Source organism: Triturus cristatus, chromosome 2_2, assembly GCF_964204655.1.
Source record: "Triturus cristatus chromosome 2_2, aTriCri1.1, whole genome shotgun sequence".
Taxonomy (NCBI): Eukaryota; Metazoa; Chordata; class Amphibia; order Caudata; family Salamandridae; genus Triturus; species Triturus cristatus.
In genome coordinates, this window is record NC_140582.1 from 990,328,353 (window position 1) to 990,356,034 (window position 27,682).

The 27,682-nt window shown below is 44.3% G+C and overlaps 1 protein-coding gene across 1 annotated transcript in view; it reads left to right on the plus strand.

Annotated features, from left to right (window-relative positions):
* Positions 1–16,348: 16,348 nt before the first annotated feature.
* Positions 16,349–27,682, plus strand: part of WDR1 (WD repeat domain 1) — a 347,946-nt gene continuing 336,612 nt past the window's right edge. The window contains exons 1-2 of the mRNA XM_085642417.1: positions 16,349–16,670; positions 17,585–17,706. Coding sequence (XP_085498543.1) covers positions 16,655–16,670; positions 17,585–17,706 — 138 coding nt within the window. The 5' untranslated portion in view covers positions 16,349–16,654. The remainder of the gene's footprint in view (positions 16,671–17,584; positions 17,707–27,682) is intronic.

Here is a 27,682-nt window from a genome sequence, read left to right on the forward strand (position 1 = left end):
ATTTGGGCTACATTTGGGCTCTTTTGTCTCTGGTGGCCATCTTGGGAGATTTATTTGTTATGAAGTTTCCTAATTTCCTCATTTACTGCAGTCTCCTCAGTAGGAAATACTTTCAGTTTTTTACTTTGGTTCCATCAAGAAGGCATTCAGATGTGTCACACATTTGCCATAAATTCTGAATGTTAGCACTCTAGTTGCTCATTAGATCACTGTAGTAAAGCTACTGCTCACCAGGGAAGTCTGCTGCTGGTATAGAAAGTGCATGTTTCAGTCTGCATGTCAGAATTTTTTAATGAAATAGAAGAGGATTTGAGAAGTCACTCAAAATGTGCCCTCATTTTTCTTTCTTCAGCGATAATCATAATTTCTATGGCAAAATGAACCCCCTCATTGTGTTCCTTTTTAAATGAAATATTTCAAGAGTTACCACTTTATTCCAATCAAGATGGCTTCAGGTGTGCAATACGTTTGTCATAAGTAGGACTGTTAGCGCTCTAGTTGTTCTTTAGAACACTCTGGGAAGCTGCAGTAGAACACAAAGGAATCAACTGACAGTCTGAACTGAGGAGTACCTCTTTGCCAAATATGGTGTAATTCCGTTCAGCAGTTCGGGCTGTAGCTGCGTCAACAGGTCCTATGGGAAAATGCATGGGGAAAATGCGTTTTGGGACCCCCCCCCTTTTTTCTCGGCCCCCGCTTGACGAATCACCATGAAATTTTCAGGATAGGAGCGGACCGGAGCTGGCCAAAAGTTTGGAAAATTTCAGGAAGACTCGTCAATCGGCGCCAACGTTATTCCAAATAGAATGTTGCGGATTTCCTATGGAAAATAGGTCCTAACTATAGCTACCTAATATACATATATATATATATTCACTGAAAAAAACAGAGGTTTCAGGGGCGTTATAGTTAGGAATTGGCATTGAAAAAACCTTAGAAATTCACTGAAAAAAACCATAGGTTTCAGGGGCGTTATAGTTAGCTGGACATTTACCTCGTACAAAACCCTAGAAATTCCCCTGTTATAGTTAGTTCAGCTAACTATAACTCGCGCCCCCGCAATGCACTGCGGATGACGTCACATATTACATCACTCATGACATGGTCAGATATGGCATGTCTTTTTTCAATTTTGATGGCTTCCGCTAGATTAACTATAGCCAGGGTATGGATTTCTCCCACACCTCCGCTGGTTGAGGATTGTTGGGTCATAATTAAGGAAATTTACGGCTTAGAGGCCGCCCTAGCGAAGGCAAGGGGAATTCGCTCTTTAGCTAAATTTGAAGTATTGTGGCGACCTATGTCTTTTTGATTATATAATTCTATATTATTTAAGTACTATATGAAACTTTGTTTACATGGTCCTGTTTGATTTACTTATGATTGTGGCTCTCCTTCTCCTTGCAATTTCCTATGTTCTTTTTGATCTATTACTAAGGTGATGTTAAATTTTTCTCTAGGTTTTTTCTTTTGCATTATAGTACTTATGTGTCATTTGTGATGATGAAAATAAAAAATTATCTAAAAAGAAAAGACATGGTCAGTGACATCACTGATGACATCACTGATGACATCTGAAATGACATCACTGATTACGTCATCCAGTGAGTGTGTCTTTCTGTAAATTTTAAATATGTTTAATATATATATAGGCAAAAACCTATGGAAGAATCAGTGGGTGTATAAGTGTGTGAATGGATAATTTAGTAGGTGCGTGACTGACTCTATAAGTGAGTCATTAAACGTATCTTACTGCAGACTAGTGACTAAACTGTGTGAATGTCTGTATCTGTCTGTCTGTTGGTGTATAAGCGGCTGCATGGTTTTGTGAATAGCTATATGAGTGTCTCTATGGGTTATTAATTGGTTGTCTGAGTATCTGTATGGGTGCCTGAGTGTTTGTGTGGGTGGGGTGTGTGTGACTCTGTGCATACATGTGTAAGTGGGTGATTCTATGGGTGCATGGTTTTAAGAGTGCATCTGTGATGGACTGTATGGTTGGGTGAGCGTATGTATGGGTGTGTTAGTGATTGAATGTATATCTCAGTGGTACATGTGTGAGTAACTACATATGTGAAAGGCAGTATATATGTGTGTAAGAGTATATAAGTGGCTATATGTGAGAGTGTGTGATTGTGAGAGTTGCTGTATGGATGAGTGTGTGCTTGTATCAGTGATTGTATAAGAGCGTAAGAATGTGGTACTATTTTTATGAGTAAGTGAACTTGTGTGTGTATAACTGCATAGGTGAGTAAATGGGAGTGTGATTAATTATTTGCATGACTGACTAGGTGTGAGAGTACCTCTATGGATGATTGGTGGTGTGTGAGTGTCTATGTAGGTGTATAAATGCATATGATAGTCCTGTACTGAGTGACTGTAAGTATGGGTGACTGTACAGGTGAGTGAGTGGATGTGTGTGTAGATCTAAGAGTCAATGAGTGGGTATGTAGTTATTGGTATTGGAGTATCTATGGTTTTGAGAATGGACGTCTGAAATTTTGATTGAGTATATCAAAGGGTGTGAGAAGATGCACTCATTTATCACATGGATGACGTCATCAGTGATGTCATTTCAGATGTCATCAGTGATGTCATCAGTGATGTCACTGACCATGTCATGAGTGATGCAATATGTGACGTCATCAGCAGTGCATTGCGGGGGCGCGAGTTATAGTTAGCAGAACTAACTATAACAGGGGAATTTCTAGGGTTTTGTACGAGGGAAATGTCCAGCTAACTATAACGCCCCTGAAACCCATGTTTTTTTCAGTGAATTTCTAAGGTTTTTTAAATGCCTATTCCTAACTATAACGCCCCGGAAACCTTTGGTTTTTTCAGTGAATTTCAAAGGTTTTTTAAATACTAATTCCTAACTATATCAGGCCTGGAACCTATGTTTTTTTCAGTGAATTTCAAAGGTTTTGTAAATGACAATTTTTAATGTATTAATTGTTATACTGATTTTTTTGATACTGATTTACTACATTTTTTAAACTATTTATCTTTAGATATTTTTTTAATTACATTATAATTACATTATACATTACAGTACAAAATGTACAGTAGTTACAGTTGTTGCAATGGGCAACACAATTTCAAACACAAAGCAACATTGAGCTCAATGTGAATTTCTAGTTAAATGCAATTAGTTACTTTATGGATTACTTTTCTAACCACAGGACTGGATCCTAAATTCAGTCCTTGGACATCTCCTGTAAACAGTTGAGTAAAAGAGCTTTGGTTACAGTAGTAATTTTTAAAGACTATTATTGTATTTTAAAACTTGACACTTAGAAACTTTTATCCATAGAATCACCAATGTAATCCTATGGCAGAAAATTCACTTAGCAGGTAAGTAGTGTTATCGTTACTTTTTCTTACTCAGTGGTGGATCCTGGATCCAGCACTGGTCAACCTCCTGTAAATAGTTGAAAGAATGTGTTTAAGTCATACAGATGATTTTTTAGGAATATTTTTAGTTTGTGAAAATAGACACTTAAAAAATTTGCTGGTGAAAACCACACAATGGATTCCTATGGAAGGAAATACAAGTTACTGGTAAGTACGCTTATAATTACTTTTCAGGGTCTGTGCTGGGCTAAAAGATGCAGCACTGGGTTCTCTCCTGATTACAGGTGAGTAAATCGGAATTCGTAGTTCGGCTGATTTTAGAGGAATATTTGTCCAATGGTGAAGGAAGGGGGAGGGGGCTGAGGTGACGTGTGCAAACACACCCTGTGGCGCGTTTTAAGTTGGGGAATTAATTCCTCTTCAATCCTGAGGTCCCCTGGGGGCCAACTAGCCCACCAGGTACCTCCAGTATGCGCCAGGGAACTACATTGCAGAGAGGTATTGAGAGGCCACGCCCCTTTTTACAACACTCTGCAACACAGCTCTGTGGTGCTTACTGGAGGTACCTGGTGGGCTAGTTGGTCCCCAGGGACCCTCAGGATTGAAGAGGAATTAATTCCCCAACTTAAAACGCGCCACAGTGCGTGTTTGCACAGATCTCACCTCAGGCCCGCATCCTACCTTCACCACTGTGCAAACGCGCCCCGTGGGGTGTTTTAAGTTGGGGGATTAAGTCCCCTTGAATCCTGAGGTCCCCTGGCGGCCAACTAGCCCACCAGGTACCTCCAGTATGCACCAGGGAGCTGCGTTGCAGAGAGGTGTTCAGAGGCCACACCCCTTTTTACAACACTCTGCAACGCAGCTCCGTGGCGCTTAGTGGAGGTACCTGGTGGGCTAGTTGTCCCCTAGGGGACCTCTGGATTGAAGAGGAATGAATTCCCCAACTTAAAACGCGCCACAGGGCGTGTTTGCACAGTATCACCTCAGGCCCCGCCCCCTACCTTCACCACTGGGCAAACGCGCCCCGTGGCACGTTTTAAGTTGGGAGATTAAGTCCCCTTGAATCCTGAGGTCCCCTGGCGGCCAACTAGCCCACCAGGTACCTCCAGTAAGCGCCAGGGAGCTGCGTTGCAGAGAGGTGTAAAAAGGGGCGTGGCCTCATTACACCTCTCTGCAACGCAGCCCCCTGGCGCATACTGGAGGTTCCTGGTGGGCTAGTTGGCCCCCAGGGACCCCCAGTATTGAAGGGGAATTCGTTCCCCCTCTGCAAACGTGCCAGGGGGCGCGTTTGCAGAGTGATGGAAGGAGGGGGCGTGGCCTCCTCCCCATCCCGTTTAAAAAAAAAAATTCTTTTTAAGAAGGGGGGCTGTGTAGCCAATTTGTATTTTTTTATTAAAAAAAAAAAAAATCGGGAGTGGGGACGCGTGGCCCCCCTCCCGAGGCCATAATTTGCCCCGGGGACCACATCCCCCGGGGCATGGCCTTTTTTTAAATTTATGTTTTTGGAGGGGGGCTGCCTTTCCCCCCTCCTGTGTCCCCTTTTGGCCCCGGGAACCCCATCCCCGGGACTGTTTTTTAAATTTTTTATTTTTAGGAGGGGGGCCGCATGGCCCCCCTCCTGGCCCCGGGGACCCCATCCCCCGGGGCCTGGCCATCTCGTTGGGGACCATGGGGGGGGTCCCAATCCCCCCACGGTCCCAGCCGGCTCCCCGCTTCCTGTGGGAGCCGGCATTGCTTTTCGACATGGGGAGCAGCTAACATGCTGCTCCCCATGTGGAAAAGCAATCGTCTTTGCTTCACTGAAGTGAGAGCAGGTTTCCCTGCTCTCGCTTCAATGAAGCAAAGCAGTTTGCAATGGCAGGGTGGGAGCCGTGAGGCTCCCGCCCTGCCATTGCAAACAGCAGTGTCCCGGGGTGGGCACCCCGGGACACTGCAGGAGCCGGCCCTGGGGGGTGGCGGTCCCCAGGGCCATCTTTGGCTCCAGGAGGGGGGCCGCACGGCCCCCCTCCCACTTAATTATAAGCCCCGGGGGGTGGTGGTCCCTGGGGCGTGGGGGTCCGTAACGGACCCCCTATTTTAAATAATTAGTGCCCGGGGAGGTGGCGGTCCCCGTGGCGTGTGGGGGGGGCTCGGGCCCCCCCACACTTTCTTTTTTTTTTTCTAAACAAACATGCCCCGGGGGTGGCGGTCCCCGGGGCTGCGGGGGGCCATGAGCCCCCCGCATACATTAAATTAAAGCCCCGGGGGAAAGCAGTCCCCGGTGCTTGGGGGGGCCTTTGAGCCCCCCCACCCATTTATAATGAAGCCCCGGGGGGTGGCGGTCCCCGGGGCTGCGGGGGGGCCATGAGCCCCCCGCATATTCAATCTTGGAGCCCCGGGGGGTGGCGGTCCCCGGGGCAGTGTGGGGGGGATTGGGACCACCCCACACTTTTTTTTTTTAATTATGCCCCCGGGATTTGGCCCCTGGGGGCAAAATAGAATATTCAGTGCGGGAGCCTGCGCTGAATTTTTTTTTATTTTCGGCCAAATTCGCGCTGGGTGCGCGAATCTAGCCGATTTTTTTTTTTTAAAAAAATCTTTTTTTGGCCCTGGGGGTCCTTGTGGGACCCCCTGAGCAGACCTAGGGGGTCAGGGTGTTTCTCCCCTGCCCCCTTGTTGCGTTTTTCGCGTTTGTTTTTTAGGTTTCTTGTGCCTCGGTTCTACCGAGGCACAAGATGGCTGCCAACACTTCCTGATCTGGAGTGTTGACAGCCAATTAGCATTCAGCTCGTGCACGGCAGGGTGCGGGCTGGGTGCGGGGAGGGTCCGCGGATCCTCCTCGGCCATAGATATATATGTACTTTTAACTGTAATTTTCTCAGGAACTACTGAACGGATTTACACCATTTAAGCAAAAGGCACAAGTCTGAACTGAGGACTACCTCTTTGCCAAATTTGGTGTAATTCCGTTCAGCAGTTCGGGCTGTAGCTGCGACAACAGGTCCTATGGGAAATTGCATGGGGAAATCGCGTTTTGGGACCCCCCTTTTTTCTCAGCCCCCGCTTGACGAATCACCGCGAAACTTTCACGGTAGGAGCGGAGCGGAGCTGGCCAAAAGTTTGGAAAATTTTGCGAAGATTCGTCAATCGGCGCCAACGTTATTCCAAATAGAATGTTGCAGATATCCTATGGAAAATAGGTCCTAACTATAACTATCTACTGGCGACTGCCAGTAGATAATATATATATGTATATATATATTTGGTGGTGGGGCCACTACCAAACTTAAATATATACATATCCCTAGTGCTATTGGGTTGTCTGCCCCTCCCCCCAACTTCCCTCCCCCGGGCAGATGGGCCTCAAAATGGGGCCAATCTGACCCCAGAGAGAGCAGAAAACGTCCAGAAGTAATTTTTCAAAGTTATTAGCGCAATAGAGGTGACCATTACCCAAGGGGCCACGCCGATACATATATATTTACATATCCCTGGTGCTAGTGGGTTTTCTATCACCCCTGGGGGGGCAGGTGGGCCTTTCCAATATGACCGATCCACCCCCAGGAAGGGGCAGAAGATGGCCACAAGTATTAAAAAAAATTGGGGGGACGATTCTTGCCCAGGCGTTTGCCCCCATGCAAATCCCTGGGTCTAGTGGGGTTTTTTGTCCCCACTCCTCCCTGGGGGCAGAAAGGCCAAAGAAACAGGCCGATCTGTGCCCAGTGGAGGACAGAAAACAGCAGATAGTAAATGCCAAACTTTGGAAGCGACCTTTGCCCAATGGGTCACTTCCATTTACAAAAAGAAAAAAAACCTCTAGTAGGTTTTCTATCGGGCAGATAGGCCTTCAAAAGGGGCCGATCTGCCTCGGAGGGATAGCAGAAACCGTCCGCAAGTATAAAAAAAAATTAGGGGGCGATCCTTGCCCAAGGCTCTAGAGGGGTTTTCAGCACCCCTGGAGACAGAAAGCCCAAAAATACAGGTTGATCTGCCAAGAGAGAGGCAGAAAATACATACGCATAATTTATGCCCCTTGGAAGCGACCGTTGCCCAAGGGGTAGCTTCCATTCCAACAAAAGAAATCCCTGGTGACTAATGGGGGCATTCCTCCTGCATGATCACCACCCCATTTGTGATCTTGTAGAAGGAATGCCCTGCAAAGAGACATCAGGGGAGAGGAAAAACTCTCTCCTCTCACCCGATGCCTTGATACACCGAGAACTCCCCGCCCCCTGGGAGCAGGAAACACCTATCTGTTCTCTCCGGATGCCTGGAAGCAAATGGCTTCCAGCGTGTCCGGGGGTGCCTGATGACCTCGGCAGGCGCTGTATGCGCTGATGTCATAGGATTGCCACCGTGGCTCATGACGGAACTGTTCCATCATGACCATAGAAGGGGTTAAGCAGAGGCTGTGTATATAGTGATGTTTTTCTGCTATTTGCCCAGCAGTCAGTCAAAGAGATTGCCACCGTAGCTCATGACGGAACAGTTCCATCATGAACATGGAAGGGGTTAACCAGAGGCTGCGTAAATAGTGAAGATTTTTTGCTATTTGGACGGCCACCGGCCAAAGAATAAAAAATGAAAAATGCCTAGCTATCATTACAGAAAGTTTCAATTCTATGAAGGACTCGGAGGCGAGGATCATGAAACCTGGGGAGAGAGAACAACAGAACATTGTCAAATCATCAGATAAGTCTCATAATAGTCCTTCCTTTCTGTTCATGCCCCCTCTTTCTTCGCACGGCTAAGGACCAGTCCTCCTCTGAGGTTATTCCTGCTTGTTTGATTCATTCCCTGAAGAAAAAAAAAGAAATAATTGAAATTAATCTGACTTCCAAGAGATCTTACAAAATGTAGATACAATAAGATTATCCAAAACATATTGATAACATCAATATTGTTCAGAATACCATACAAGAACCAACTGTTCCTTACAGAAATTTTACTTACTACCATACGTTGTTTAGGAAAAAATGTATTTGCCCCCTAAACTAAGTGGGACCTGGAGTAAATCCTGGGTGGGATAATCTTTGCCTCTGATTCCTTAATAGAATTGAAACTTTCTGTTACAGTAGCTAGGACATTTTTCATTCTATGTCTGGGCCGGAGGCATGGAATATGCTTGCTCAAAGCTTATTGACCACGAGGAATGCCATATCTACTAACGGTTTAAAGTAAAACCATTTGAAGGTAGAATCTGAGGATCACTCTTCAGAATTCAAAATTTCCTCCAATCCAGCTCCCCATGAGAGGGCTTTCGATGCCATGGCCCCTCTTTTGGAATGTGCACCAAACTTGGATATGTGAATTCCAGCCTCCTGCATCACCCATCTAATCCACCTAGAAATGGTGGGAGAGGAGACTGCACGGAAAGGTTTCCTCAATGCAATGAGAAGTTGCCATTCACCAGGAGGCCTAAACTCCTCTGTCATGACTCCGTATGGTTGAATATACCTCACAACACACAATTTCGGGTGATCATCAAATGCCGGATAAGAGATTACACTTCGTGTGTCTAGACATGTGGAAAGTAACACCTCCCGGGATCAATTCTCTACATGTAATGTTCAGTGCTTTAACGTCAAAAACTCTCCTGCAGGAGATGACACACAATAGCATAGCCAATTTCCCCCACGTTCTTTCCAAAAAAGGTGTGTATTACATTTCCAAGAGATGAAAAGTTTGAGGACAACATTCACATCCAGAGAACTGAATACCTTGGTTGTAGAGGAAGGGAGAGGCCAATGCCCCTCATCAGTTTAAGGACTAGGGATGTTCCCTGACTTGATAGCTGTCAATGGGGGGATATCCGTCAAAAATAGCTGAATGAAAAGTGTTCATGATCTAGAGGCCATACTTTTGGATACGAGGGATGACAGGGAATGGAAAACTGAAACAACTCTTGATCCCATTGATCCTAGTCCCTCTGGAGACACTAACCCAGCCATTTTGACCATGCTGAGCAATATATATTGGTGGTGCCTCTGCCCTGGCCTTTGATAAGAGGCTTTGAGCCTCCTGCGAAAGTCCCCGGACCATCCTTCGTCACTGGTAATTCTCCACTTCCAAAGAGACAGGTGACCCGTAGATCCCAGAGGGTAAGGATTTCCCTGTGGATCCAAGAGAAGATATGGGACTAGGGAGAGAAGGACTGACGAATTCCCAAGAAAGTTACAGAAGAACTGGATACCATACTTGCGACCTCCAGATCGGGGTTATCACCATGAGATCCACTACCTGGCGCCTCACCTAGGCCGACAAATGTGTCATCATCGACAACAGTGGAAAGGCATAACCCTTCTCCTGGTTCCAATCCTGGAGAAAAGCGTCCTTTGCCCCCGCCATGCAGTCTGGTATCCAGCTGATTAATCTCTGCAACTGGTGATCCAGCCGTGAGACAAAAAGGTCCACTGAAAAGGGACCCCATCTCTTGATGGCTTTGAAAAACAACGGGTGCAGTTTCCATAGGCTTGATTCTTGGATTTATCTGGAATTCTAGTCCCCCACTACATTTGCCTTGCCTCTCAGATTGATAACCGAACGTCAGCCCCCATCCCTCTTGTCCACTAGGAAGAGGTTGCTTACAAATCTCTTGGGATGAAGAGAGGCGAGGGTGATAGCCCCTTTGGACAGCAGTTCCTCTACCTCCTGAGATATCAGGAGAAAGTCTTGTCAAGCGTAAAAGGTCGAGGAAGTTGCCTTTGTACGGGTGGCGAGGTCCTCTGGATGGGTAGAAGTTGTCATATTTGGAATGGTCTTGCCATTAACCACGTTAACAGCCTTGACCCCTGGAGGGATCGGTGGAAGAAGTCAGCCAGCCAAGCGCCCTCTACCTCGACTCACCCGTGAGAATACCCGATGGTGGAAAATGCACTTCATTGACACCTGGGGTTTCTCCACAGAAGTAAAATTCGCAACAAATGTGCCCAATTCTTTCACGAAGGGATCTCCAAAGAGTTTGGCCTGCATGACCTAGCCCACTTCAAATGAAGAGAATTCGCCCAACTTGGGATCTACCTTTAACAGGAGAGGTCTCTTGCACTCGTTGGACAGAGAACAGTTAGCGATGTCCAGGAAGATTATTGCGCATTGTGCCCAGCCGGAGAGAATGTCAGGTGATATGAGTAGCCCACACTGTTTCGCTTCCTCAGCCACATCGAGGATCTTTGTAATGGGGCCTGCCACATCTAGCAACTTGTCCTGGCATGAGCGCCAAGAGCGGCCTATACCCTTCTAGAGGTCTCTAATATACTTTTTCAAGAGGGTAGCCATCCCAGCATTAGTTCAGGGGTTAAGGTTAAATTATTCTCCAGAAAAGAATGGGGCATTCTGCCCGTAGGGCAACTCAGGTCTCTTTTTCCAGCGGCTTTCTTATTTCTCATAAGTTTCCACCTTGGCCGCTGGAGACCATTCGGGGTAGTGTGGGTGCATCAACTCGTCCATATCCAGCATGTTTTAGGTGTCCATGGGTTGGGATTTTGGGATGGACACATCCAGTTCTTGGGATTGACGTCATGCCCAGGAGGTGCCTGCGTTCCCGTTTGAATCCCCATGAGAATCCTCTGCTTGAGATTCGTCCCTCATCAAGGGGAGGCGAGAACGATTTCCCTAGACTGGGGTGTGATACCCACCAGAGAAACCCCATGAAGGGTCGTGGAGTAAGACTCTGTGAAGTATGAAAGCAAGGGGTGGGACAAAAATGCCTTTTTGAGGCAGTCAAATGCATCCATGTCCACGCCGTGGACATGTTTGCACTTCACCCCTACCTCTTAGGTGTTTTGAAAAGGCATGGCCACCTATTAGAGGGAATCTTGTGCAAGGGTAAGGGGTCCAGCAGATTAGAGGCGGTATAGTGGCAGGATGCCATTATCATTAGCTTCTGCTCTATAGGCGCTATGGCTAAAGCCACTGCCTGATATATAGACACATCCACCACATCATAAAATTCATCATCAAAGGGGAAATCGGGAGGGTTCCCCTCTTTGTCCCCATATTGTGCTCCAGATTGGTGCATTTTGTGGCCAGGGAGGCTCTGTACAATTTTATGGCAGCCGGAGGCTGTGTAGATTTTGTGCGCTGTAAAAAGGTATGGGAAGCTTAAATGCTCTCTAGAGGGTTAACCTCCGGAACAAATACGCCTTTGGTTTATGTAGGTAGAGCGCCTGGGGTGTCCCCGCATTGTGCCGGCAGGTGCTAGATGTGCCATGTCAGTACAGACCCCTCAGGGCTTAAAATATGCAACTACTGAGCTTGAGAGCCCTACAAATAATAAAGACTCCGGTTGAGGGTGTCCACACCAGCAAAATGCTGAAATTCGCAGCTGTACGGACCCCTTTGAGGGCATTTTCCTACAGGCGCAGCATGCAAGGCTCACGAGGAGGCAAGACTCCACTTCAAACATGGTGCTTAGAAGAAACTCTATGGTCCCAAGCAGCCGACAGTGCCCTCCGGTGTGTGGAGGTCGCACTCACACACATATATGCCCACATTGTATAACAACTCCAGCGCCACGCGAGGAACTCTGAAATGCGGTCCCACGGAGCCCATTGCCTGGCAAGGGAGAGAAAAGTTAGAAATAACACCCACCACGTACAAAACGCTTTAAATGAACAGTATAGCATGCACAGAGTGAGAAGACACCAGTGTTGCCACATTCTGAGACCCATCTGAAGCCTAAAGCTCCTTACGTTTAATCCCAAATTTAGTCCACCGCAGACCAGCGTCATCCCTAAAGTCAGCCCAAAGTCGCAACTCTCAAATTATGCAGAATTAGTCATCAGAAGCCATTTTAAGGATGATGGAATTCTATTCAATATATAGATAGTGGGAGGGGGGAAACTGGGCACCTGTGGCATGAGACTAACCTGCCCTAAGTCATTTCAACAGCTTGTTTAACATGTGTACCCAAGTTGCCATGGGATAAAGCAAAACCTTGCTTCTCTCAGCAAGAAGTGAAAAAATGATTTTGGATTAGTGAAGCAGGAACTGCTCACCTGATAACATATTTACACTTGTGAACCAGGCATTAGATGTGTTAGCCAATTTATCAGTTAAAATCTGCATGAAAATAGCTATGCAATTACATCTAATTTTTAAACCAAAGAGCAAAACGTATATTCAGTTTCAGTACACGTTTACTGTTACATTAATGTTCAGTTGCACTGAGGTCTAAACTGCAAATGTTACTTTTAGGTCCGTTCTCAAATGTATTTCTTCTAAAGCTACATTAGACGATAGCTGCCAAGGTTTCAGTTTGCTTATGTGTGGCATTTACATATTTCCGGTGCATATATGAGTGACATTTCACTGCCTTATATGTGACATTTTGAGTGACACTTCATAGAGAGTTAAACAAGGCACTTATTAAATATAATGAACTAAATATCGGAGAGGGACAATTTTGTGTAAAGTGTGACAAGGTTGAAATCACCTCAAAACAGATCCACTGCTCCTGATCTTTTGAGTTCCTAATTATGCCTATACTTACTGGGCATATACCTCCTAGCAACTATGTTACCCAAATGTTCTTTCCACTGTGTAAATCGGTGCCTTGTGTTGAATAATGATTTTGGACCACGATCGATGACAAGTGCCACACTGTCCAAAATAAACAAATACGGCGGGAGTCAGTAATCGTCTGCAGTAAGATACCTCAACATTTACAGGTGTGAACCATTCCCCTTATTCTTTTAATGGATTTTTCTTTTGTTTCTTAAGCATCATACTTCCAGGGGAGCATAGGAGGGAAGGGGCCTTCTTTGTCTTTGGCCCGGATTGCCCTTTGGCCTTATTTCGAGTTGTGTTTAATGGTAAATCCTTAGATTTCTAGAAAGTGACAAAAGAAGGGTAATCCACTGGTGGCATTTCCTGGGCAATACTTTTTGCAAGGAAAGTTAAGTAAATTAAACTGTAGGTTCACCGTCAGATTCAGCACTTTGTGCAGGAAACATTAGATTCCGCATTAACACAATCTAGTGTTCCCATTTTGTTACAAATCCGAACTCTCTTGACACCATCTTGTAACTTCCCATTGATTCCTCTCTCTCTTCTTTTGTAGTCTTGTTCCTCCCCATTTTCCATCCCACCCTCCTCTCTCGGTCTGCCAGTCTCATTCTCCCCCATCTTCCCAACTCAATCTTTCCTCCTACTCCATCTTCTCCCTCCTGCTTCTTCTTTCTCCCTATGAGTTCTTCCTCTCTTAATCTTGCTGCTTTTCTAGCTTTTGTTGCCTTGGTCTTTTCTCTCTCCATCCTGTTACCTGTTTGTCTCTGCTCCTTTTACCAATCTTGCCTCCCTTCCCATCTTTCTGTCTTTTTACTAAGTACGTCTCACTCCTCCCATCACATCCCTCTCACTGATCCTTGTGTATCTTAGTTTCCTTTCTTAAAATTCGTCCTTTTTGAATCTTTAGCGTTTTCATGCATATTCTGCTCTCCTCTCATAGCCCACCCTCCTCCTCTTCTTGTGTCTCATCACTCCTCTAACTCCTCTGTGTGTGACCCTTCCCTTTCGTCTTAAGATGATTTATTTCAAGTGTTTTCTTCATGCATGCTTCTTTTTCCTTAACTTCTTTGAACCAGCCTTTCTCCTAACCCAAAGGCTGCAGTGTAATATGAAAATCATTTTAAAAATAGCTTTAATTGATTTGCTTTGGCCAAAGTTTAAGCAAGTGCTACTGATTAAGACAAAGAATATAACTTGTTTGAGCTAAGAATACCATTCAAGATAATTATTTGGACAAACAAAGGAAAACACGTGAGGCAGGATCAATGAAGTTTCTAGAAGGCATTTACTTCCCAGTGGTACACACTGTACATAAATGTTGCTAGGGAGGTGTTAGACTGCTGGTACCTACATGTTAACAATTATTTACTTCATTTGTCCCTGCTTGTGGTTTCCTGCTACAGCTGGGCCCACAAGTCACGAGTACACGGCTGCAGCTCTGGGCCGCACTACCACAAACAAGGTCAGTCCGAGATTAGTGACACAATGAAGTCATGGACTGCCCGGTTGGGGGTCTCAAGAGTGGAGCTCTCGAAGTCCATTGCCGTGTTGGTCGCGCTCAGCCACTCACTGTATCTATAGTACAGTGACGACGAGACAGTGACAGTGTGATGCGCTGCCAAATCCTGACTGCTGCTTTTGAAGAGCTCCGCGGGGGCAGCAACAAACAATTGTCAGGTCCGTCATTGGTATCACTTTCACATGCTACAAGATTGACGGCCCTTTGACCCACAGACTGCACACCCGCCCCACCACTACAATACGGTGGTTGGCAATGCGTTGAAGCAGCAGCAAGTGCGCTTGTAGTTACACAAACACAGCATGTGTGTATAGTAACTAATAGTCATTGACTCGTGCAATCCTCCAATCATGCCCCATCTGTACATCATTCTTCACACTCATTCGCCACGGACCTTTATTTGCTCGTGTTGAGCCACCGACAACATAATGCGTCATCATTGTGTGCATGATGAGTGTCGCCCCGCCCAAGCTACAAATGTGTGCACAATGGGCTGATAGACGCCCAAAAAGTAGACACCTACCAGATGTGGTTTTTCCAGCACAAATGGGAAAAAAATGATTTGTCTATTTGTACAGGCTCAATCTGACAACATAACATATGTATTTGGAAAGCACACTCCAGCAACAGGGAATACTTGGCACTGAATAACAGACATATATCGTTACCCAACTCAATGGTACTCATTTTATCAACCACAAATGGATGAAAGCCTGAGTTAGTCCACTGAGCCACCTGATTCCACACTGAGAAACGTTTATCTTAGGCTGCTTTGAGTAGCATAGAAGTAGGGGATGTGAACAAAAAAAATGGACTATTAAGGGATTCACCTGATGATGATTGGACAATGTTCTGTTGTTCTCTTTCCCCAGGTTTCATGGGAAAAATAGTGTTATGGTGTTGTTAAAATGGCTGCTGTGAAATAAAAGTGAAGAAAGAAGGCATAATCCTCGCCTCCGGTCCTGACATAGAATCTCTATTAAGTCAGGTAATAATGAAGCTTGTCTGCTAATTGCACCCCCACTGGCCACAAAATGGAGAATTTCTACTATTTAACCACAGCTTGGCAAATAAAGAAGTTTTTCTGCAATCTGCACCGTCAATGGCCAAATTGTACAGGATCTATATTATTTAGCCTGGGGCTAGGTAAGTAGTGAAGTTTCTCTGCTAGTTTCAAGGCTGCCAGCCCAATAGTTAGTAATTTCTACTATTTATTCCAGTGGCCGAGAAAAGAGCAGAGAAAATTCACTATTTTGCCAGCAGCTGGGGAAATAAATACTATCTTTACTTTTTTCCGTAACGATTTACCATTTTGTAATTCTTTACATTATTTAACTAAATTTGGCAATATGTGGTCATTTTGAACCATCTGTAGCTAACCAGGTAAGGACATATGTCAACTGTATAGCGATCTATCACCTTTGGGTAATGTCTGCACTATATTTATAAAAATGCATAAACTTTTTGAATCGAGGGGTGAACCCTTATGCTGCTTGTCCAGTGTATGTAATAGGTGTTCAAATCTTTCCTACAAGGAACCACACCCTAAAATCGGAGCCACACCTACACCTGACTCATACTAATTATTATAGAGGTGGAGAGGCGTGTATGTAGGCGAGGCTCGCAATATATGAACACAGGACGACCATTTTAAACAGGATTCACTATAGAGTGACTTATACGTGTGTGTCTTTTAATAATTATAGTAAATAGTAACGAATTCATCGAAGTATTTAAGTCCAGCTAGCTAGAAAGGAAATACTTGAAATGTATCAATCGGGCGATGGTGTTGTGGTAGATTGAAAACTGCACAAAACTGAAAAGAAATAACTAACATTTCCTCTTATCCCTTCTATTTTACGATTCTAACCCGCTCTGCTTCCATAAAGGTGGACAAGGATAAGTTCCAACATGGCCACCAGCTTCTCGTACTGTTGAGACCGGCTCATCGGCTTCCTCCTCCTTCTCCCCCTCTCTATGTTTCTATTTGGGCTCTTCTTCCTCATATCCCTGGCTGCTCAGTGGCCTGTTCTCCTGACGTTGCTTCCGCTAGTTCCTTCTGCAGGCAGCAGCGCTGGCTCCGAGGGAAGGGCGGCTGCTGGAGGCTAGGCACCCAGTTGACTATATATGGTAACAGCCTACGGAGAGTCGTGAGCCCGCCGCCTGCTTCCGGGTTTGAGGGGAAGCTTGGTAGCAGGCGCAGTCTAGGCACCATCCACTCCCTGTCAGGAGCTACGTCTGACAGAGCCCGTAAACCCCAGAGCCGAACCCTGGCAGAGAGCAGTCACCGGGAAGATGCCTTATGACATTAGTAAGTACCGCCGTCGATTGAACAGATTCAGTGTTGGCTTCTGTGATGGCAGTGGAGACTATCAGTCAGTGGCTGCCTCGCTATAGAGCCTGTCATAGGCTGCATGGGCGTTTTGCATGGATAGTCTGCGGCAGGCTGGTGCTACACCCACGTTCGAGGGTGTTTTTACTGACATGTGAAACACGGAAATAGAAGCTGACGCCCAGCCATATCTTTACAGTAGTCTTAATCCTGGAATCACGATGTTCTAGTACTTTTAACGGGGATCTGTAGTTTACAACTTGCTTGTATATAGACCGAGAGCAGATTTACAAAACAAATCGAAGTAAATGTTATTTAAATGTGTGTTAACTTTTTATATTGTTCTCTCAAACTTTGGTGTAGAGCTTTGCGGACGCTACAGGCTTTGCTCGAGGATCATTCTAATAAATAAATAAAAAATCCCAGTGTAAAAAACTGGGACAAACGCTCAATTTTGGATGATGTATTTTTATATGCATCATTTGTTAGCGCTATACACCAGTATGCTTTCAAATACCTAGCACAGGCTTCTGGAACCTGCGGAAGAACGAGAGAGAACAATTTTGGGTCAACTTTGAATAGATATGATTTATATTATGGAAGTGCAGCTATTCTGAACCATAAACATCATAGCACGCGCTGTTTTTTAAAATGTCATTCATCTGACGAACTCTTCCCACTTAATCTGTGTTGCTCAGCCAAGTTCAACATGTAAAGGAAACCGCGCGTAGCCTTTCTTTGAACCACGCGACTAGTTAATTATTTAATGTTGCATTTTCGTTTTAAACAATAGGAGCACTTTCTCCCTGCTTGAAAATACTCAGAGTAATACTGCCATGGCAAATAACCTGTTATGAATCCTTTTAATGCGTTTCTTTTTTTGTTATTTGCAGAAAAAGTGTTTGCTAGCCTGCCACAGGTTGAACGAGGAGTGTCAAAAGTGATTGGCGGAGACCCCAAGGGAAATAACTTTCTCTATACCAATGGAAAAAGTGTCATCATCCGAAACATTGAAGTAAAGTAACTTAACATTTTCCAGTTTTACTGGCTTTCTAATGATTTTTTTTTTTTACTTTGCTGTCAGTGTAATTGTATGTGAGCTGCAGCGATTGCTCATTTATTATCGATTCACTCAATACCAGTATGAGAAATTGGGGAGCTAGTCATAATAGCTGTGCTGTAGGTAAAAAAAAAAAAAAAAGTGATTTGCTCTTATTTTAGACTGTGTGGATTCACAAAAATCCACGGATCTATGCATGGCATAATCTACGCTGTGGCTAGTAAATGTATGTGCTTGGATCACTTTTTCTATTGTTTTCACCAAGAAAATATTTTGGTGGTGTTGATACAGCTGTCCCAATATGGTTGTGATATTTTAAAAATATTTGCTCCCTGAAAACACATTGCTTTATTTAAAATTACTTTTTATGGTATGCGTTTGCAGCTGTTCAAAGAATAGGAGCAGCTATGCATAGATGCCCACCATGTTCAAATTTGGAGTTCTTTGTATTTTGAATCCCAATTCCTATGTTCTCAACCGTCATCATAACCCTATTACTGAAGACTGTATGCCTAACTAGAAGACTTTCCCAAGTTGGAACTGAGAGAAGTGTTCTTGGGTCTCTGCTGAGTCTTCTTATGTAAATCATAATCGAAGTAATGTCTGTAACACTTGCGTGTAATCTCTATCACTTCCATTCCTTCTCTTCCATGTCACAACCCTTTAAAAGAGGTGGACTCCTCTTGTTTTGCAAAACAAATGCTAATACCCCGGGATGACCTGACTACATTTAACATTGAAAGTAATCTCATTCAACCAACTGTTTTTCTGCTGTAGTCTGAGTCTATAGACTGCTTCTTCATATTGTTTATACTTTATAGATTCCTGTGATCTTTTGAACAACAGTGTAAATGGAATGAACGTAAAATTATTGTGTAAAAGCCACAGACAGGCTATGTTTTGTACACAAGGGCTACTTTAGAGGAGAGGGATGTAGCCTAACGTGCAAAACAAATGGTCACGTCGTTGGGTGAAATGCAGATGTTTCCATGTTGCCTCCTGTGCCCTGGTAAACAGTGTGTAAGCGCAAGTTGAAATATTAATCTTGTAGGTGGTAAATCTGCATGATGTATATTTAACCACATGTGTTAGTTATAATGGCAGGAATCGCATGTCGATGATGGCTGTATCATAATTTGCTGGACAGTGCAAGGACGTTTTTATCCTTGCTCTCTGGGATGTTCAACCACAGTTTATTTTCTCATTGGCATGTGTCGATGCGCAATGATTTGCCTACCTCCCAGAAATATAACTTAACCTATTTTCGATACAAAACATGGGACTTAAACACTCTACGGGCAATGTGTGTTTACCAGCTTTTTGAAGAATGCTATACGGGCCCTCATGTTTGAATGCCTTGTGCTGCCAATGATTGATATTAACAATGGCAGCTTACAGTTGTAAGTGATAGGTAATACTCACTGCAGTGGCAGTACTCCAAAATGTAAAAATATATGGATGTAGTAATTTCTCCAGTAATTATGTTTCCGTTGTTTTTTTTTTTTTTTTTTTTTTCCCCATATGTTTTGAAAGTAACAGGGAAAAGGATATATCCGATAAGATATATAATATATAGCTCTAAATATTTGTGCGGATAAATCGTGATGAACTGAAACTTCTTATTTCGGTATTTTCTTTGTGAGAGGTGGTTAAATTATAGAAATGTTGCCTGATTATTAGTGTTTCTTCACTGCCACGTGTTCTGGTAAACATACATTTGGTTAAACTCTCTAACTGGTCTATTAGTGCTTTAAGAATAATTCTGAGAGACAGGAAATGCATTCTTGAAAAAGTATATGCTGTTGCTGCTATGGTTGATGGAGAGTAGGAGTATTGCATCTGTAATATTTATTTCTGTAAATACCTGTCGCCTGAGATTCCTCACCTCTGAACACTGCAGATGCGCAAGACTGGATCTGAAATCTTTTCTTAGCAGTGCTAGCATGCTGCTAGGTGATGGTGTGCAGCTCCGCATTGGCTCTTTACTGACCTGGAAGTGACAGACTGGAGCTGCATATAAGTGCCACTACCTGTGTAGTGATGTCAGTTCCTTTCTTTCCTGGCTTTCAACATTGCTCTGGAGCTCCAGTCCTAATTTTGTTGGTCTGCCAACAACTTCTAAATATTCCAAGGGTAGTGGGCTATTATGTCTGACAGATGGGTCATGCACATGATTCAACATGGCTATACTTTTTATTTTTATTTTATTGCAACAAGCAGGGTGGAGTGGTACAGGGCCCTTGCCAGGAGGTTCTGCTGGAGTTGGTTGGAGCACCAGGACACTTCCCTGACTGCGAACCATCTGGCCAGACCCTGAGCACCAGAGCAGACCAGTTGAGCAGGCGATGTCTAGCAGATCCCAAGTAGCATCCGCATTCCGAGGTGGCGTATGGCATTTTACAATAAGGGGGGAGTACCTTGGCCAGGTTTTCCTGTCCCCATCAAGAATGCACTGGGTTGAAGGTTTTACGAGGTTCAGTTTCCACAAGAACATCTGTTGGATGATTTCCGGCTGGAATGTGACTCTTCTGCGCCTTCCATCCCTTGACTCTGCTACTCTGAGTTCAGATAAAGATCAAGCATGACTGGGCCTGAGTCATCCTAGTGTCTTTGGATTGAGCCTAGAGAGTGTGATACCTGGAGCTTCTGGGCTTTAGCATCTGCTCTATCATCAGGCTAATTCGTTAGTATCTCCTATCGCTGCAAAAGCGCAGAATCCGACTCCAAAATATGTGCAATCTACACCTCCATCCGTTGAGATTGGTCAGCGGCAACTGACGTGATCGATGACGTCCTTCCACAAAATCTATTTATCTACACACGGGTGAGGAATCTATGGTGAGAAGTAAGTACCCCTCAGAAGAACAAGTCACTTAACTTGGGTAACTGATTTCTCACTTACCCCTCATCTCCCCATTCTTTAAAGTGGCCTCAATTTAACACCTATATAAGTATTCAGCATACTAGTATCAACAACTTTTCTTGTTCTATGCCTGAGGACAGGACATTTAAGAACCTGGCATTGGCATGTAGGGTGGCACTTGTATGCACTTCTGTTTCATCACTTCCAAGGTGGTACGGAGTCATCGTGGGGCTGTGCAGTGCTGCTCCAGCGTGGAGTGCAAAATCCCTCCCTCCATCACAGACCAAAGATCTCACATACATACACTATCCATACGTTCGCTGGTGGGGCCCATAACACCAACAGTCACTCGCCATTAATCCGTGTTTCTTGGGAGGCGATTATCTTCCAAACGCTGGCATGAAAGGAAATGCCACTTTACCCTAATGAGTGACAAATCTACACAACCTTCTAACACTCATTAAGCCCTGAACTTTACCTTTAGTATTCCTCTCATAAATCGGGATGGATCAGTTAGTTGCAGGTTTAGCTTAATTTCTAATCCTCCAATTAACCTTTTCATTAATACATTTTCAATGAATAAACAACCCAACTCATTTTCTGTTGTTAATCAGTTTCAATCTTTATCTAAATAATGCAAATTAAATCGTTCATTTAATCAAGTTGCCATTCATATTTACCTATTCTGGCTAATTGTCATCCTCTATGTCAAATCTGGCAGTCTCGCAAATCTATGCCCATCAAATTTAGTAAATTCAGTTCATCAGGAGTTTGGGCATTAATTCAGTCCGTCAAAGATTCAGGCAAATAGCTGTCCTGCAGTGTCACCGTCCTCTCCGTCAGCATAGCGTCGGGTAATCGAGAAAGGCCAGAAACGAACCCGCACCAACCTCTCTATTGTACCATAATTTATAGTAAAAATCATTGACAAATTGTATCAATTTCGGGTCTTCAAATGTTCTGATTGGTCAATCGAAATCGTCTGACAGGATTCTCACCAAAATAAACTCTCTGAGGTCATTATTCTCGTTTGTTCCGGTTTTTAGAAGTCTGGTTAGGGTCATGACTAGGCCACTGTAGCTGGCGTCCGCGTAGGCGCACTTCACCCAAGCCTTGTTCGGCGTCGGCAGTCGGGTTAGGCACCAAAGGCAGCCATTTTTCAATAGGCCCAAATGGTCAACTTAAGCAAAAGAAACACAAAACGTAATTAATACATAGAAATGACTAAATAAATGTTATTCCCTCACTAATACCCATATGTGTGTGTATTTATCTAACCTTAAGCAACACTCAAGCGGGTTTATACTTACAAAATAAAGCACAAATCACAAATACAGTCATGCAAAGCAATCCCACGTGTATTTCAGTTATTAATAAGGTTGATTAGTCAATTCCACTTCAATCCATTAATTCAATTTTAATTAATTATTCTAATTAGTAAACATGCAAAATGGGGTGGGTATACAAAATTTTTGTATTACCCGCTCCAGCAGTGCCAACTATTGATGCGCGGGAGCACTGCTAAGAAAAGTTTCCTGATCCAGTCTGTCTCCAGGGGAGCCAGACATTTGCTGCTAGGGGGGGGAGCATAACTGAAGGTAAGTATTAGACCTGGATTTCTCTGATGGGTCCCTCCCAAACCTTTTGCTTTTATCCCTCCACTTTTTGCTGACTACTTTTTTGTTGGTTTACCACTGCTAACCAGTGCTAAAATGCTTGTGCTCTTGCGTTTAAACATGGTTTAATTGGCTTATACCCAATTGTATATTTAATGTACTTATAGGTTCCTAGTAAAGTACTAATATATGTACCCAGGGTTTGTCAAACGCTAATAGTTGGCTTGCTGCAGATACTGTGACACCCACTTAAGTAGCACTGTAAACCATATCTCAGGCCTGCCACTGCAGCCTGAATGCTGTTTTAAACTGGCATGTCAAATTGGCATTTAAACCTCATTGCCAAGCCTTAAACTCCCCATAATCACACCCAAGGCAGCACAGAGTGCAGGGTGCATGATAACTGAAAGGTAGGGCATGTACATTTTTGTTTTACATGTCCTAGTAGTGAAACACTCCTAAATGTATTTTTTCATATTGAGGCCTACCCCTCACATAGGATAACATTGGGGTTTCCTTATTACTTTAAATAAGCTATAATTTTCCAGTGGAAGCGTGTAATTATGTCATGTTTGGTGTCTTGGAAATGTAATGATAAGCCCTATTAAATGGTAAATTTGGGTTTTACAGTTTTGAAAATGGCACTTTTAGAAAGTTGACATTTTTCTGCCTGTAGCCTGTCTTGGGTCACATGACTGGATGTAACTGACAGACTTTGTGAATTCCTCCTAGATAGTCCCACAATAGAGATATTAGGTGCGCCTTAATGGGCCATCTGCTGGCAGGATGTTGAGGCAGAGCTGAGCACAGCCCCACGTGCAACTGAATAGGGAGCGCTCTGCCCTCAGACAAAGAACGTATCGTCTCCACAATGTCACTGCAGCCAGATTAGAGCCAGGAAAATCTATGCACTTGAAAGCCTCTGTCTAGAAGCTTCTCCCACATTCCAGAAAGAAGACCGCAGGGTAAAAAAGGGCCTTCAGACACCAACTCTTCAGTACACCTCTTGACCTGTGGATGTGCTTCTGAAAGGACTGCCACTCTGCTGGACTGCTGCTGCAGTGCTGAATTGCTGCCATTCAACACTTTTGCCTAGGGAAGAAGGACTGTACATGCATCGGGAACAGAGGACCTCCAGATTGACTCCAAAAGGCTAGTTTGCTATTCTCCTGATCGGTGACTTGAGGACACAAAAGGCTCCCTTCACCTCGGACCCATACCTGAACCCAGCCTGCATCCTGACTCTCCAAGTGGAGACCCACTATTCCTGGATCCATGGAAGTGATGCTGAAAGCGACCAGATAGCCAAAACGCAAAAGTGGGGATTGCTTTGAGAACCAGGAGGAGAGCGGGATCAACCTGCTCGTCTTGAGGTTCATTGCCGATCAGATTGACTTTGCGGCTTCTCCTGCTAAATTCTTCTCCCAAGGGGTATCTCTCATCATGGAACTATCTTCGTCTACAGCCCTCTGTCTCGTCTCGCTGGAGATTTTCGACTTCCATTTCAGAGACTAAGGGCCTCATGTAGGTAGCGTACCAGTTACCACTTCTTAAATACCGAGCCGTACCGACTCGGTATTTAAGAAGTGGTAACTCGTATGTAGGTAATGAGTCGGTAATTTTTACCGATTCGTTACTAGTCGGTGATTACCGAATCGGTATTTACCGATTCGGTAATGAGGCATACCTTCCCATTGATGGGAAGGTATGCCTCATTACCGAATCGGTAAATACCGATTCGGTAATGGGGGGAACACATACAAGGGTGGCAGGGTGTCACATTGACACCCTGTTGCACCCCTGTTTCGGCCATGTGTGCACATGTGGCACACATACATGCCCTAAGGGCATGTATGCATGCCACATTGCACACTGCTACGCGGGTAAAAATGCATGAATACATACATTAATTATTTACCACCAACTAAAAGTTGGTGGTAAATACCGACTCTAAAACACACCCACACACTCCCCCTACATTTCGATTTTGCTTTCGGAATTTACCGAATCGGTAAAATTACCGATTCGGAAAAGTTACCGATTCGGTAACATTACCGATTCGGTATTATTACCGATTCGGTAATTTTACCGATTCGGTAAATTCCGAAAGCAAAAATTGTCCCCCTACATACCATTAGCCAAAATACCGGTCGGTAACGGTAAAATTACCGAAAATCGGCCGTTACCGACCGGTATTTGGCTACCTACATGAGGCCCTAAGTCAGAATGTAGGAATCTTCACCGCGGCTTCCACTACAGGCCAGCCGACGACGACGCTCCCTACTTGGACATGTCCATCAACCTTGCCCTACTGAACTTTACCTTCTTAGACCATTTTTCTCAATTTTTTTGTAAGTCCAAAGTTAAGCACTGACTGGCCGGGCCCAATCCACTTCTTGTGTCCGAACCTTCATTGCTGTTGGCCATATTTTTCGAATTTGACCCGGTCTTGTGCGACTAGATGTCCGCGATTGTTGCTCTGTTCTTTTAGTCACTCTCTGGTAGCTTGGCATAAAGCAGTCAGGCTTAAGTTAGAATTCTTGTGTAAAGTACTAAAATAAAAACACATGAAAAATCCCAAAGCAATTTAGAAAAATAAATTATTTTGTAGTAAATAAAATACCAGAACAACAAAAAAATCGAGCTCTAGAACTGGAGATGTGTAATATTTTAAGATTTTAGTGAAAAATGGCACCTAAGCACAAAGCGACACTCAGTCACCTGGATGCGGTGGATCGGGCAAAGTCATAAGTTCAGGGTGACTCAATGGAGCGCGGGTCCGGATACAGGGACTAAGTTAGCCTCGCTGAAGAGTTACCATCTCAATTCTGGCTCAAAGAGTCCAGTTCATGTTGGAGCAGGTTGCACAGAGGAGGCTTGCTCCACGAAAAGCAGGTAGAGCATAGCAGGCACTTATTGCTGTAGCGGAAAATGCAGGTCTGGTGTTGCTGGTTGAGAGCAGCTCGCTAAAGCTTTGTGTTGGCCGTCGTGGGCGACAGAGTTTTTGTGTTAACTGGCCCAGTCGAAGTGCCCAAACTTCTGGCTTTTCACCTTTTCTTGAGAATGGGTACGCACTGCCAAACAAGCTTCAAGGTAGCCGCAGTCCATTAAGGTAACAGCGGTGGGGCCGTGTAAGGGGGGATTCCGAGGGACAATGCCAAGGGAAAATTAAATAAATAATTTTCCCTCGGCATCGTCCCTCTGAATCCCCCCTTACACGACACCACCGCTGTTACCTGCAGGGGCCGCGGCTGCTTCACCGACATTGGAGGGCTCTTGGGCAATGGGATTGACTGCAAAAGTAACAGGATGAAAACTGAGTATACCCCGGCACTCAAAGTTAAATCTCTTCTCATGTATTGCTTTAATAGGCTTTTTCCATAGTATACTCCATCATTAATATATCATTAGTCAGACAGCATAAATTAATTTCTCAATTCTTTACTCATGAAACAAGGATAATTGAATCAAAGTTACAAGCAGACTTCTATTACAAAAACATTTTTTTGGAAGGAGAAATTTTGTACAGAAAGTTCATGGTAGTACAATTCAAAGTTGTAAATAGACCCCTATTGTAAGAAATATATTAGAAGGGGAAAGCTTGCGCCATGAGTTCTCGTAGTTCCAATCAAGATGCACGAGAACAGCCGACACGTGTTTCGTCACATCCAGTGACTTCCTCAAGGCTTTCAAGATAAGCAATAATATCTGCGACTAAATGCAATCCTGCTTCTTCATTTGTGAAGTGGAAATGTAGCTCAAAAAAGTAATTGTAGTAAGTCCATGTAGATGGTGTCCAAAGAAAACGTATTTCACTGGTGGAGACCCAAATCCTTTTCACTCCAATATATGTTCGTTACCGTAAGCTATTGCGTGTCTCAGTGCGTGGCACTTGGAAATATACAAGCCACTCTCAAGTCCTGTATTTATCAAAAGTCGGGATACCTGCTTGGGCTATATAGAGCCCCGATGGAATCAATAAGCGACGCGGGCCTCCACTAGTCTAATTAGTGGGTGACAGTTTTTGTGTTAACTGGCCCAGTCGAGAAGTGCCCAAACTTCTGGCTTTTCACCTTTTCTTCAGAAGGGGTACGCACTGCCAAACAAGCTTCAAGGTAGCCGCAGTCCGTTCAGGTAACAGCGGTGGGGCCGTGTAAGGGGGGATTCTGAGGGACGATGCCAAGGGAAAATTAAATAAATAATTTTCCCTCTGCATCGTCCCTCGGAATCCCCCTTACACGACACCACCGCTGATACCTGCAGGGACCGCGGCCTCTTCACCGACATTGGAGGGCTCTTGGGCAATGGGATTCACTACAACAGTAACCGAGATCAGAGGGATCCATTTGCAGCTGGGCAGTTGCATTGTGGTCTCTGGAAGCTAGTTTTGTCCCTGTAGCTCACACCGGAGTCCAGCCAACTTAATCTTGGAGTCACTATTGATAGCCTGGGATTCTCCCATCAGCCAGCGAGGCAGTCCTTCAGGTAGCAGGACAGCTCTTCTAGCAGCAGAGCAATCTTACTTTTGCATCTGCCGATGAGTGGGTCAGAAGACCTCTTTTTATACGTGTTGCCAGCGTTTGTGTGGGATTATTCCCTGACCTACCTCAAAACTGTTAGATAATGTCTTCCCCGGTCCAGGCACCATATTATTTAGGGTGACAAAAGTCAGGCTAGGCCTGGTGTCTCGTTTCTTTGTGTGTGCTGTATGGAAAGGCCTTGGAAGTGTAATTGGAACTGGGTATAACCCCTCCCTAGCCTTCCTGCCGGGAAGGCTTTTTTCCAGCTCCATCCAGGTCCCATTGTTCGCTGGCTGTGCCCAATACACATTCTTTATGGTGAAGTATTATTAACCAGCCCAAAGACCTGGAAACACTTAAGCCCTCAAATTTGGGTGGGAAAAGCCATGTTTCTAAAAGTGTAATTTTCAGAATTTAAAATTACAATTCATTTGAGTGTAAACGTAATTTCTCTATCTGCTCTCAATCTGAAGTTTTTTTTTTTTTTAAACCTATTTTTATTGGCATATATAGTTTACCATGGCAAATAGCAAGGATAGAATACATTCAGTTGGATTGCATGTTACATCTCGTATCACAGTATAGCGCTATCCAGAAAAAGGGGGTTGGTCGATAGCCTAAGACCCCAATGTTATCAAAATGTGTATGTACCTCTCAATCTGAAGTTAGCACTTATTCTTTGAAATAAGGTAACCCCGTTTTATCCTATGGGAGTGGTAGGCCTTACAGCAGTGAAAACTTATGTTAGGAGTTCTTCGCTATCAGGGCATCTAAAACTTTGATCATGCATTTCCTATTTTTTAAATACAATGTACCTTGCCATTTGAGCTGGTAGAGTCTACCCTAGGTGTGATTTGTATGCATTAAAAAGAATGGTTTAGACCTAGCAGAATGTTTATTTTGCAGGTCAAAATTACAGTTCAAAACTGCAT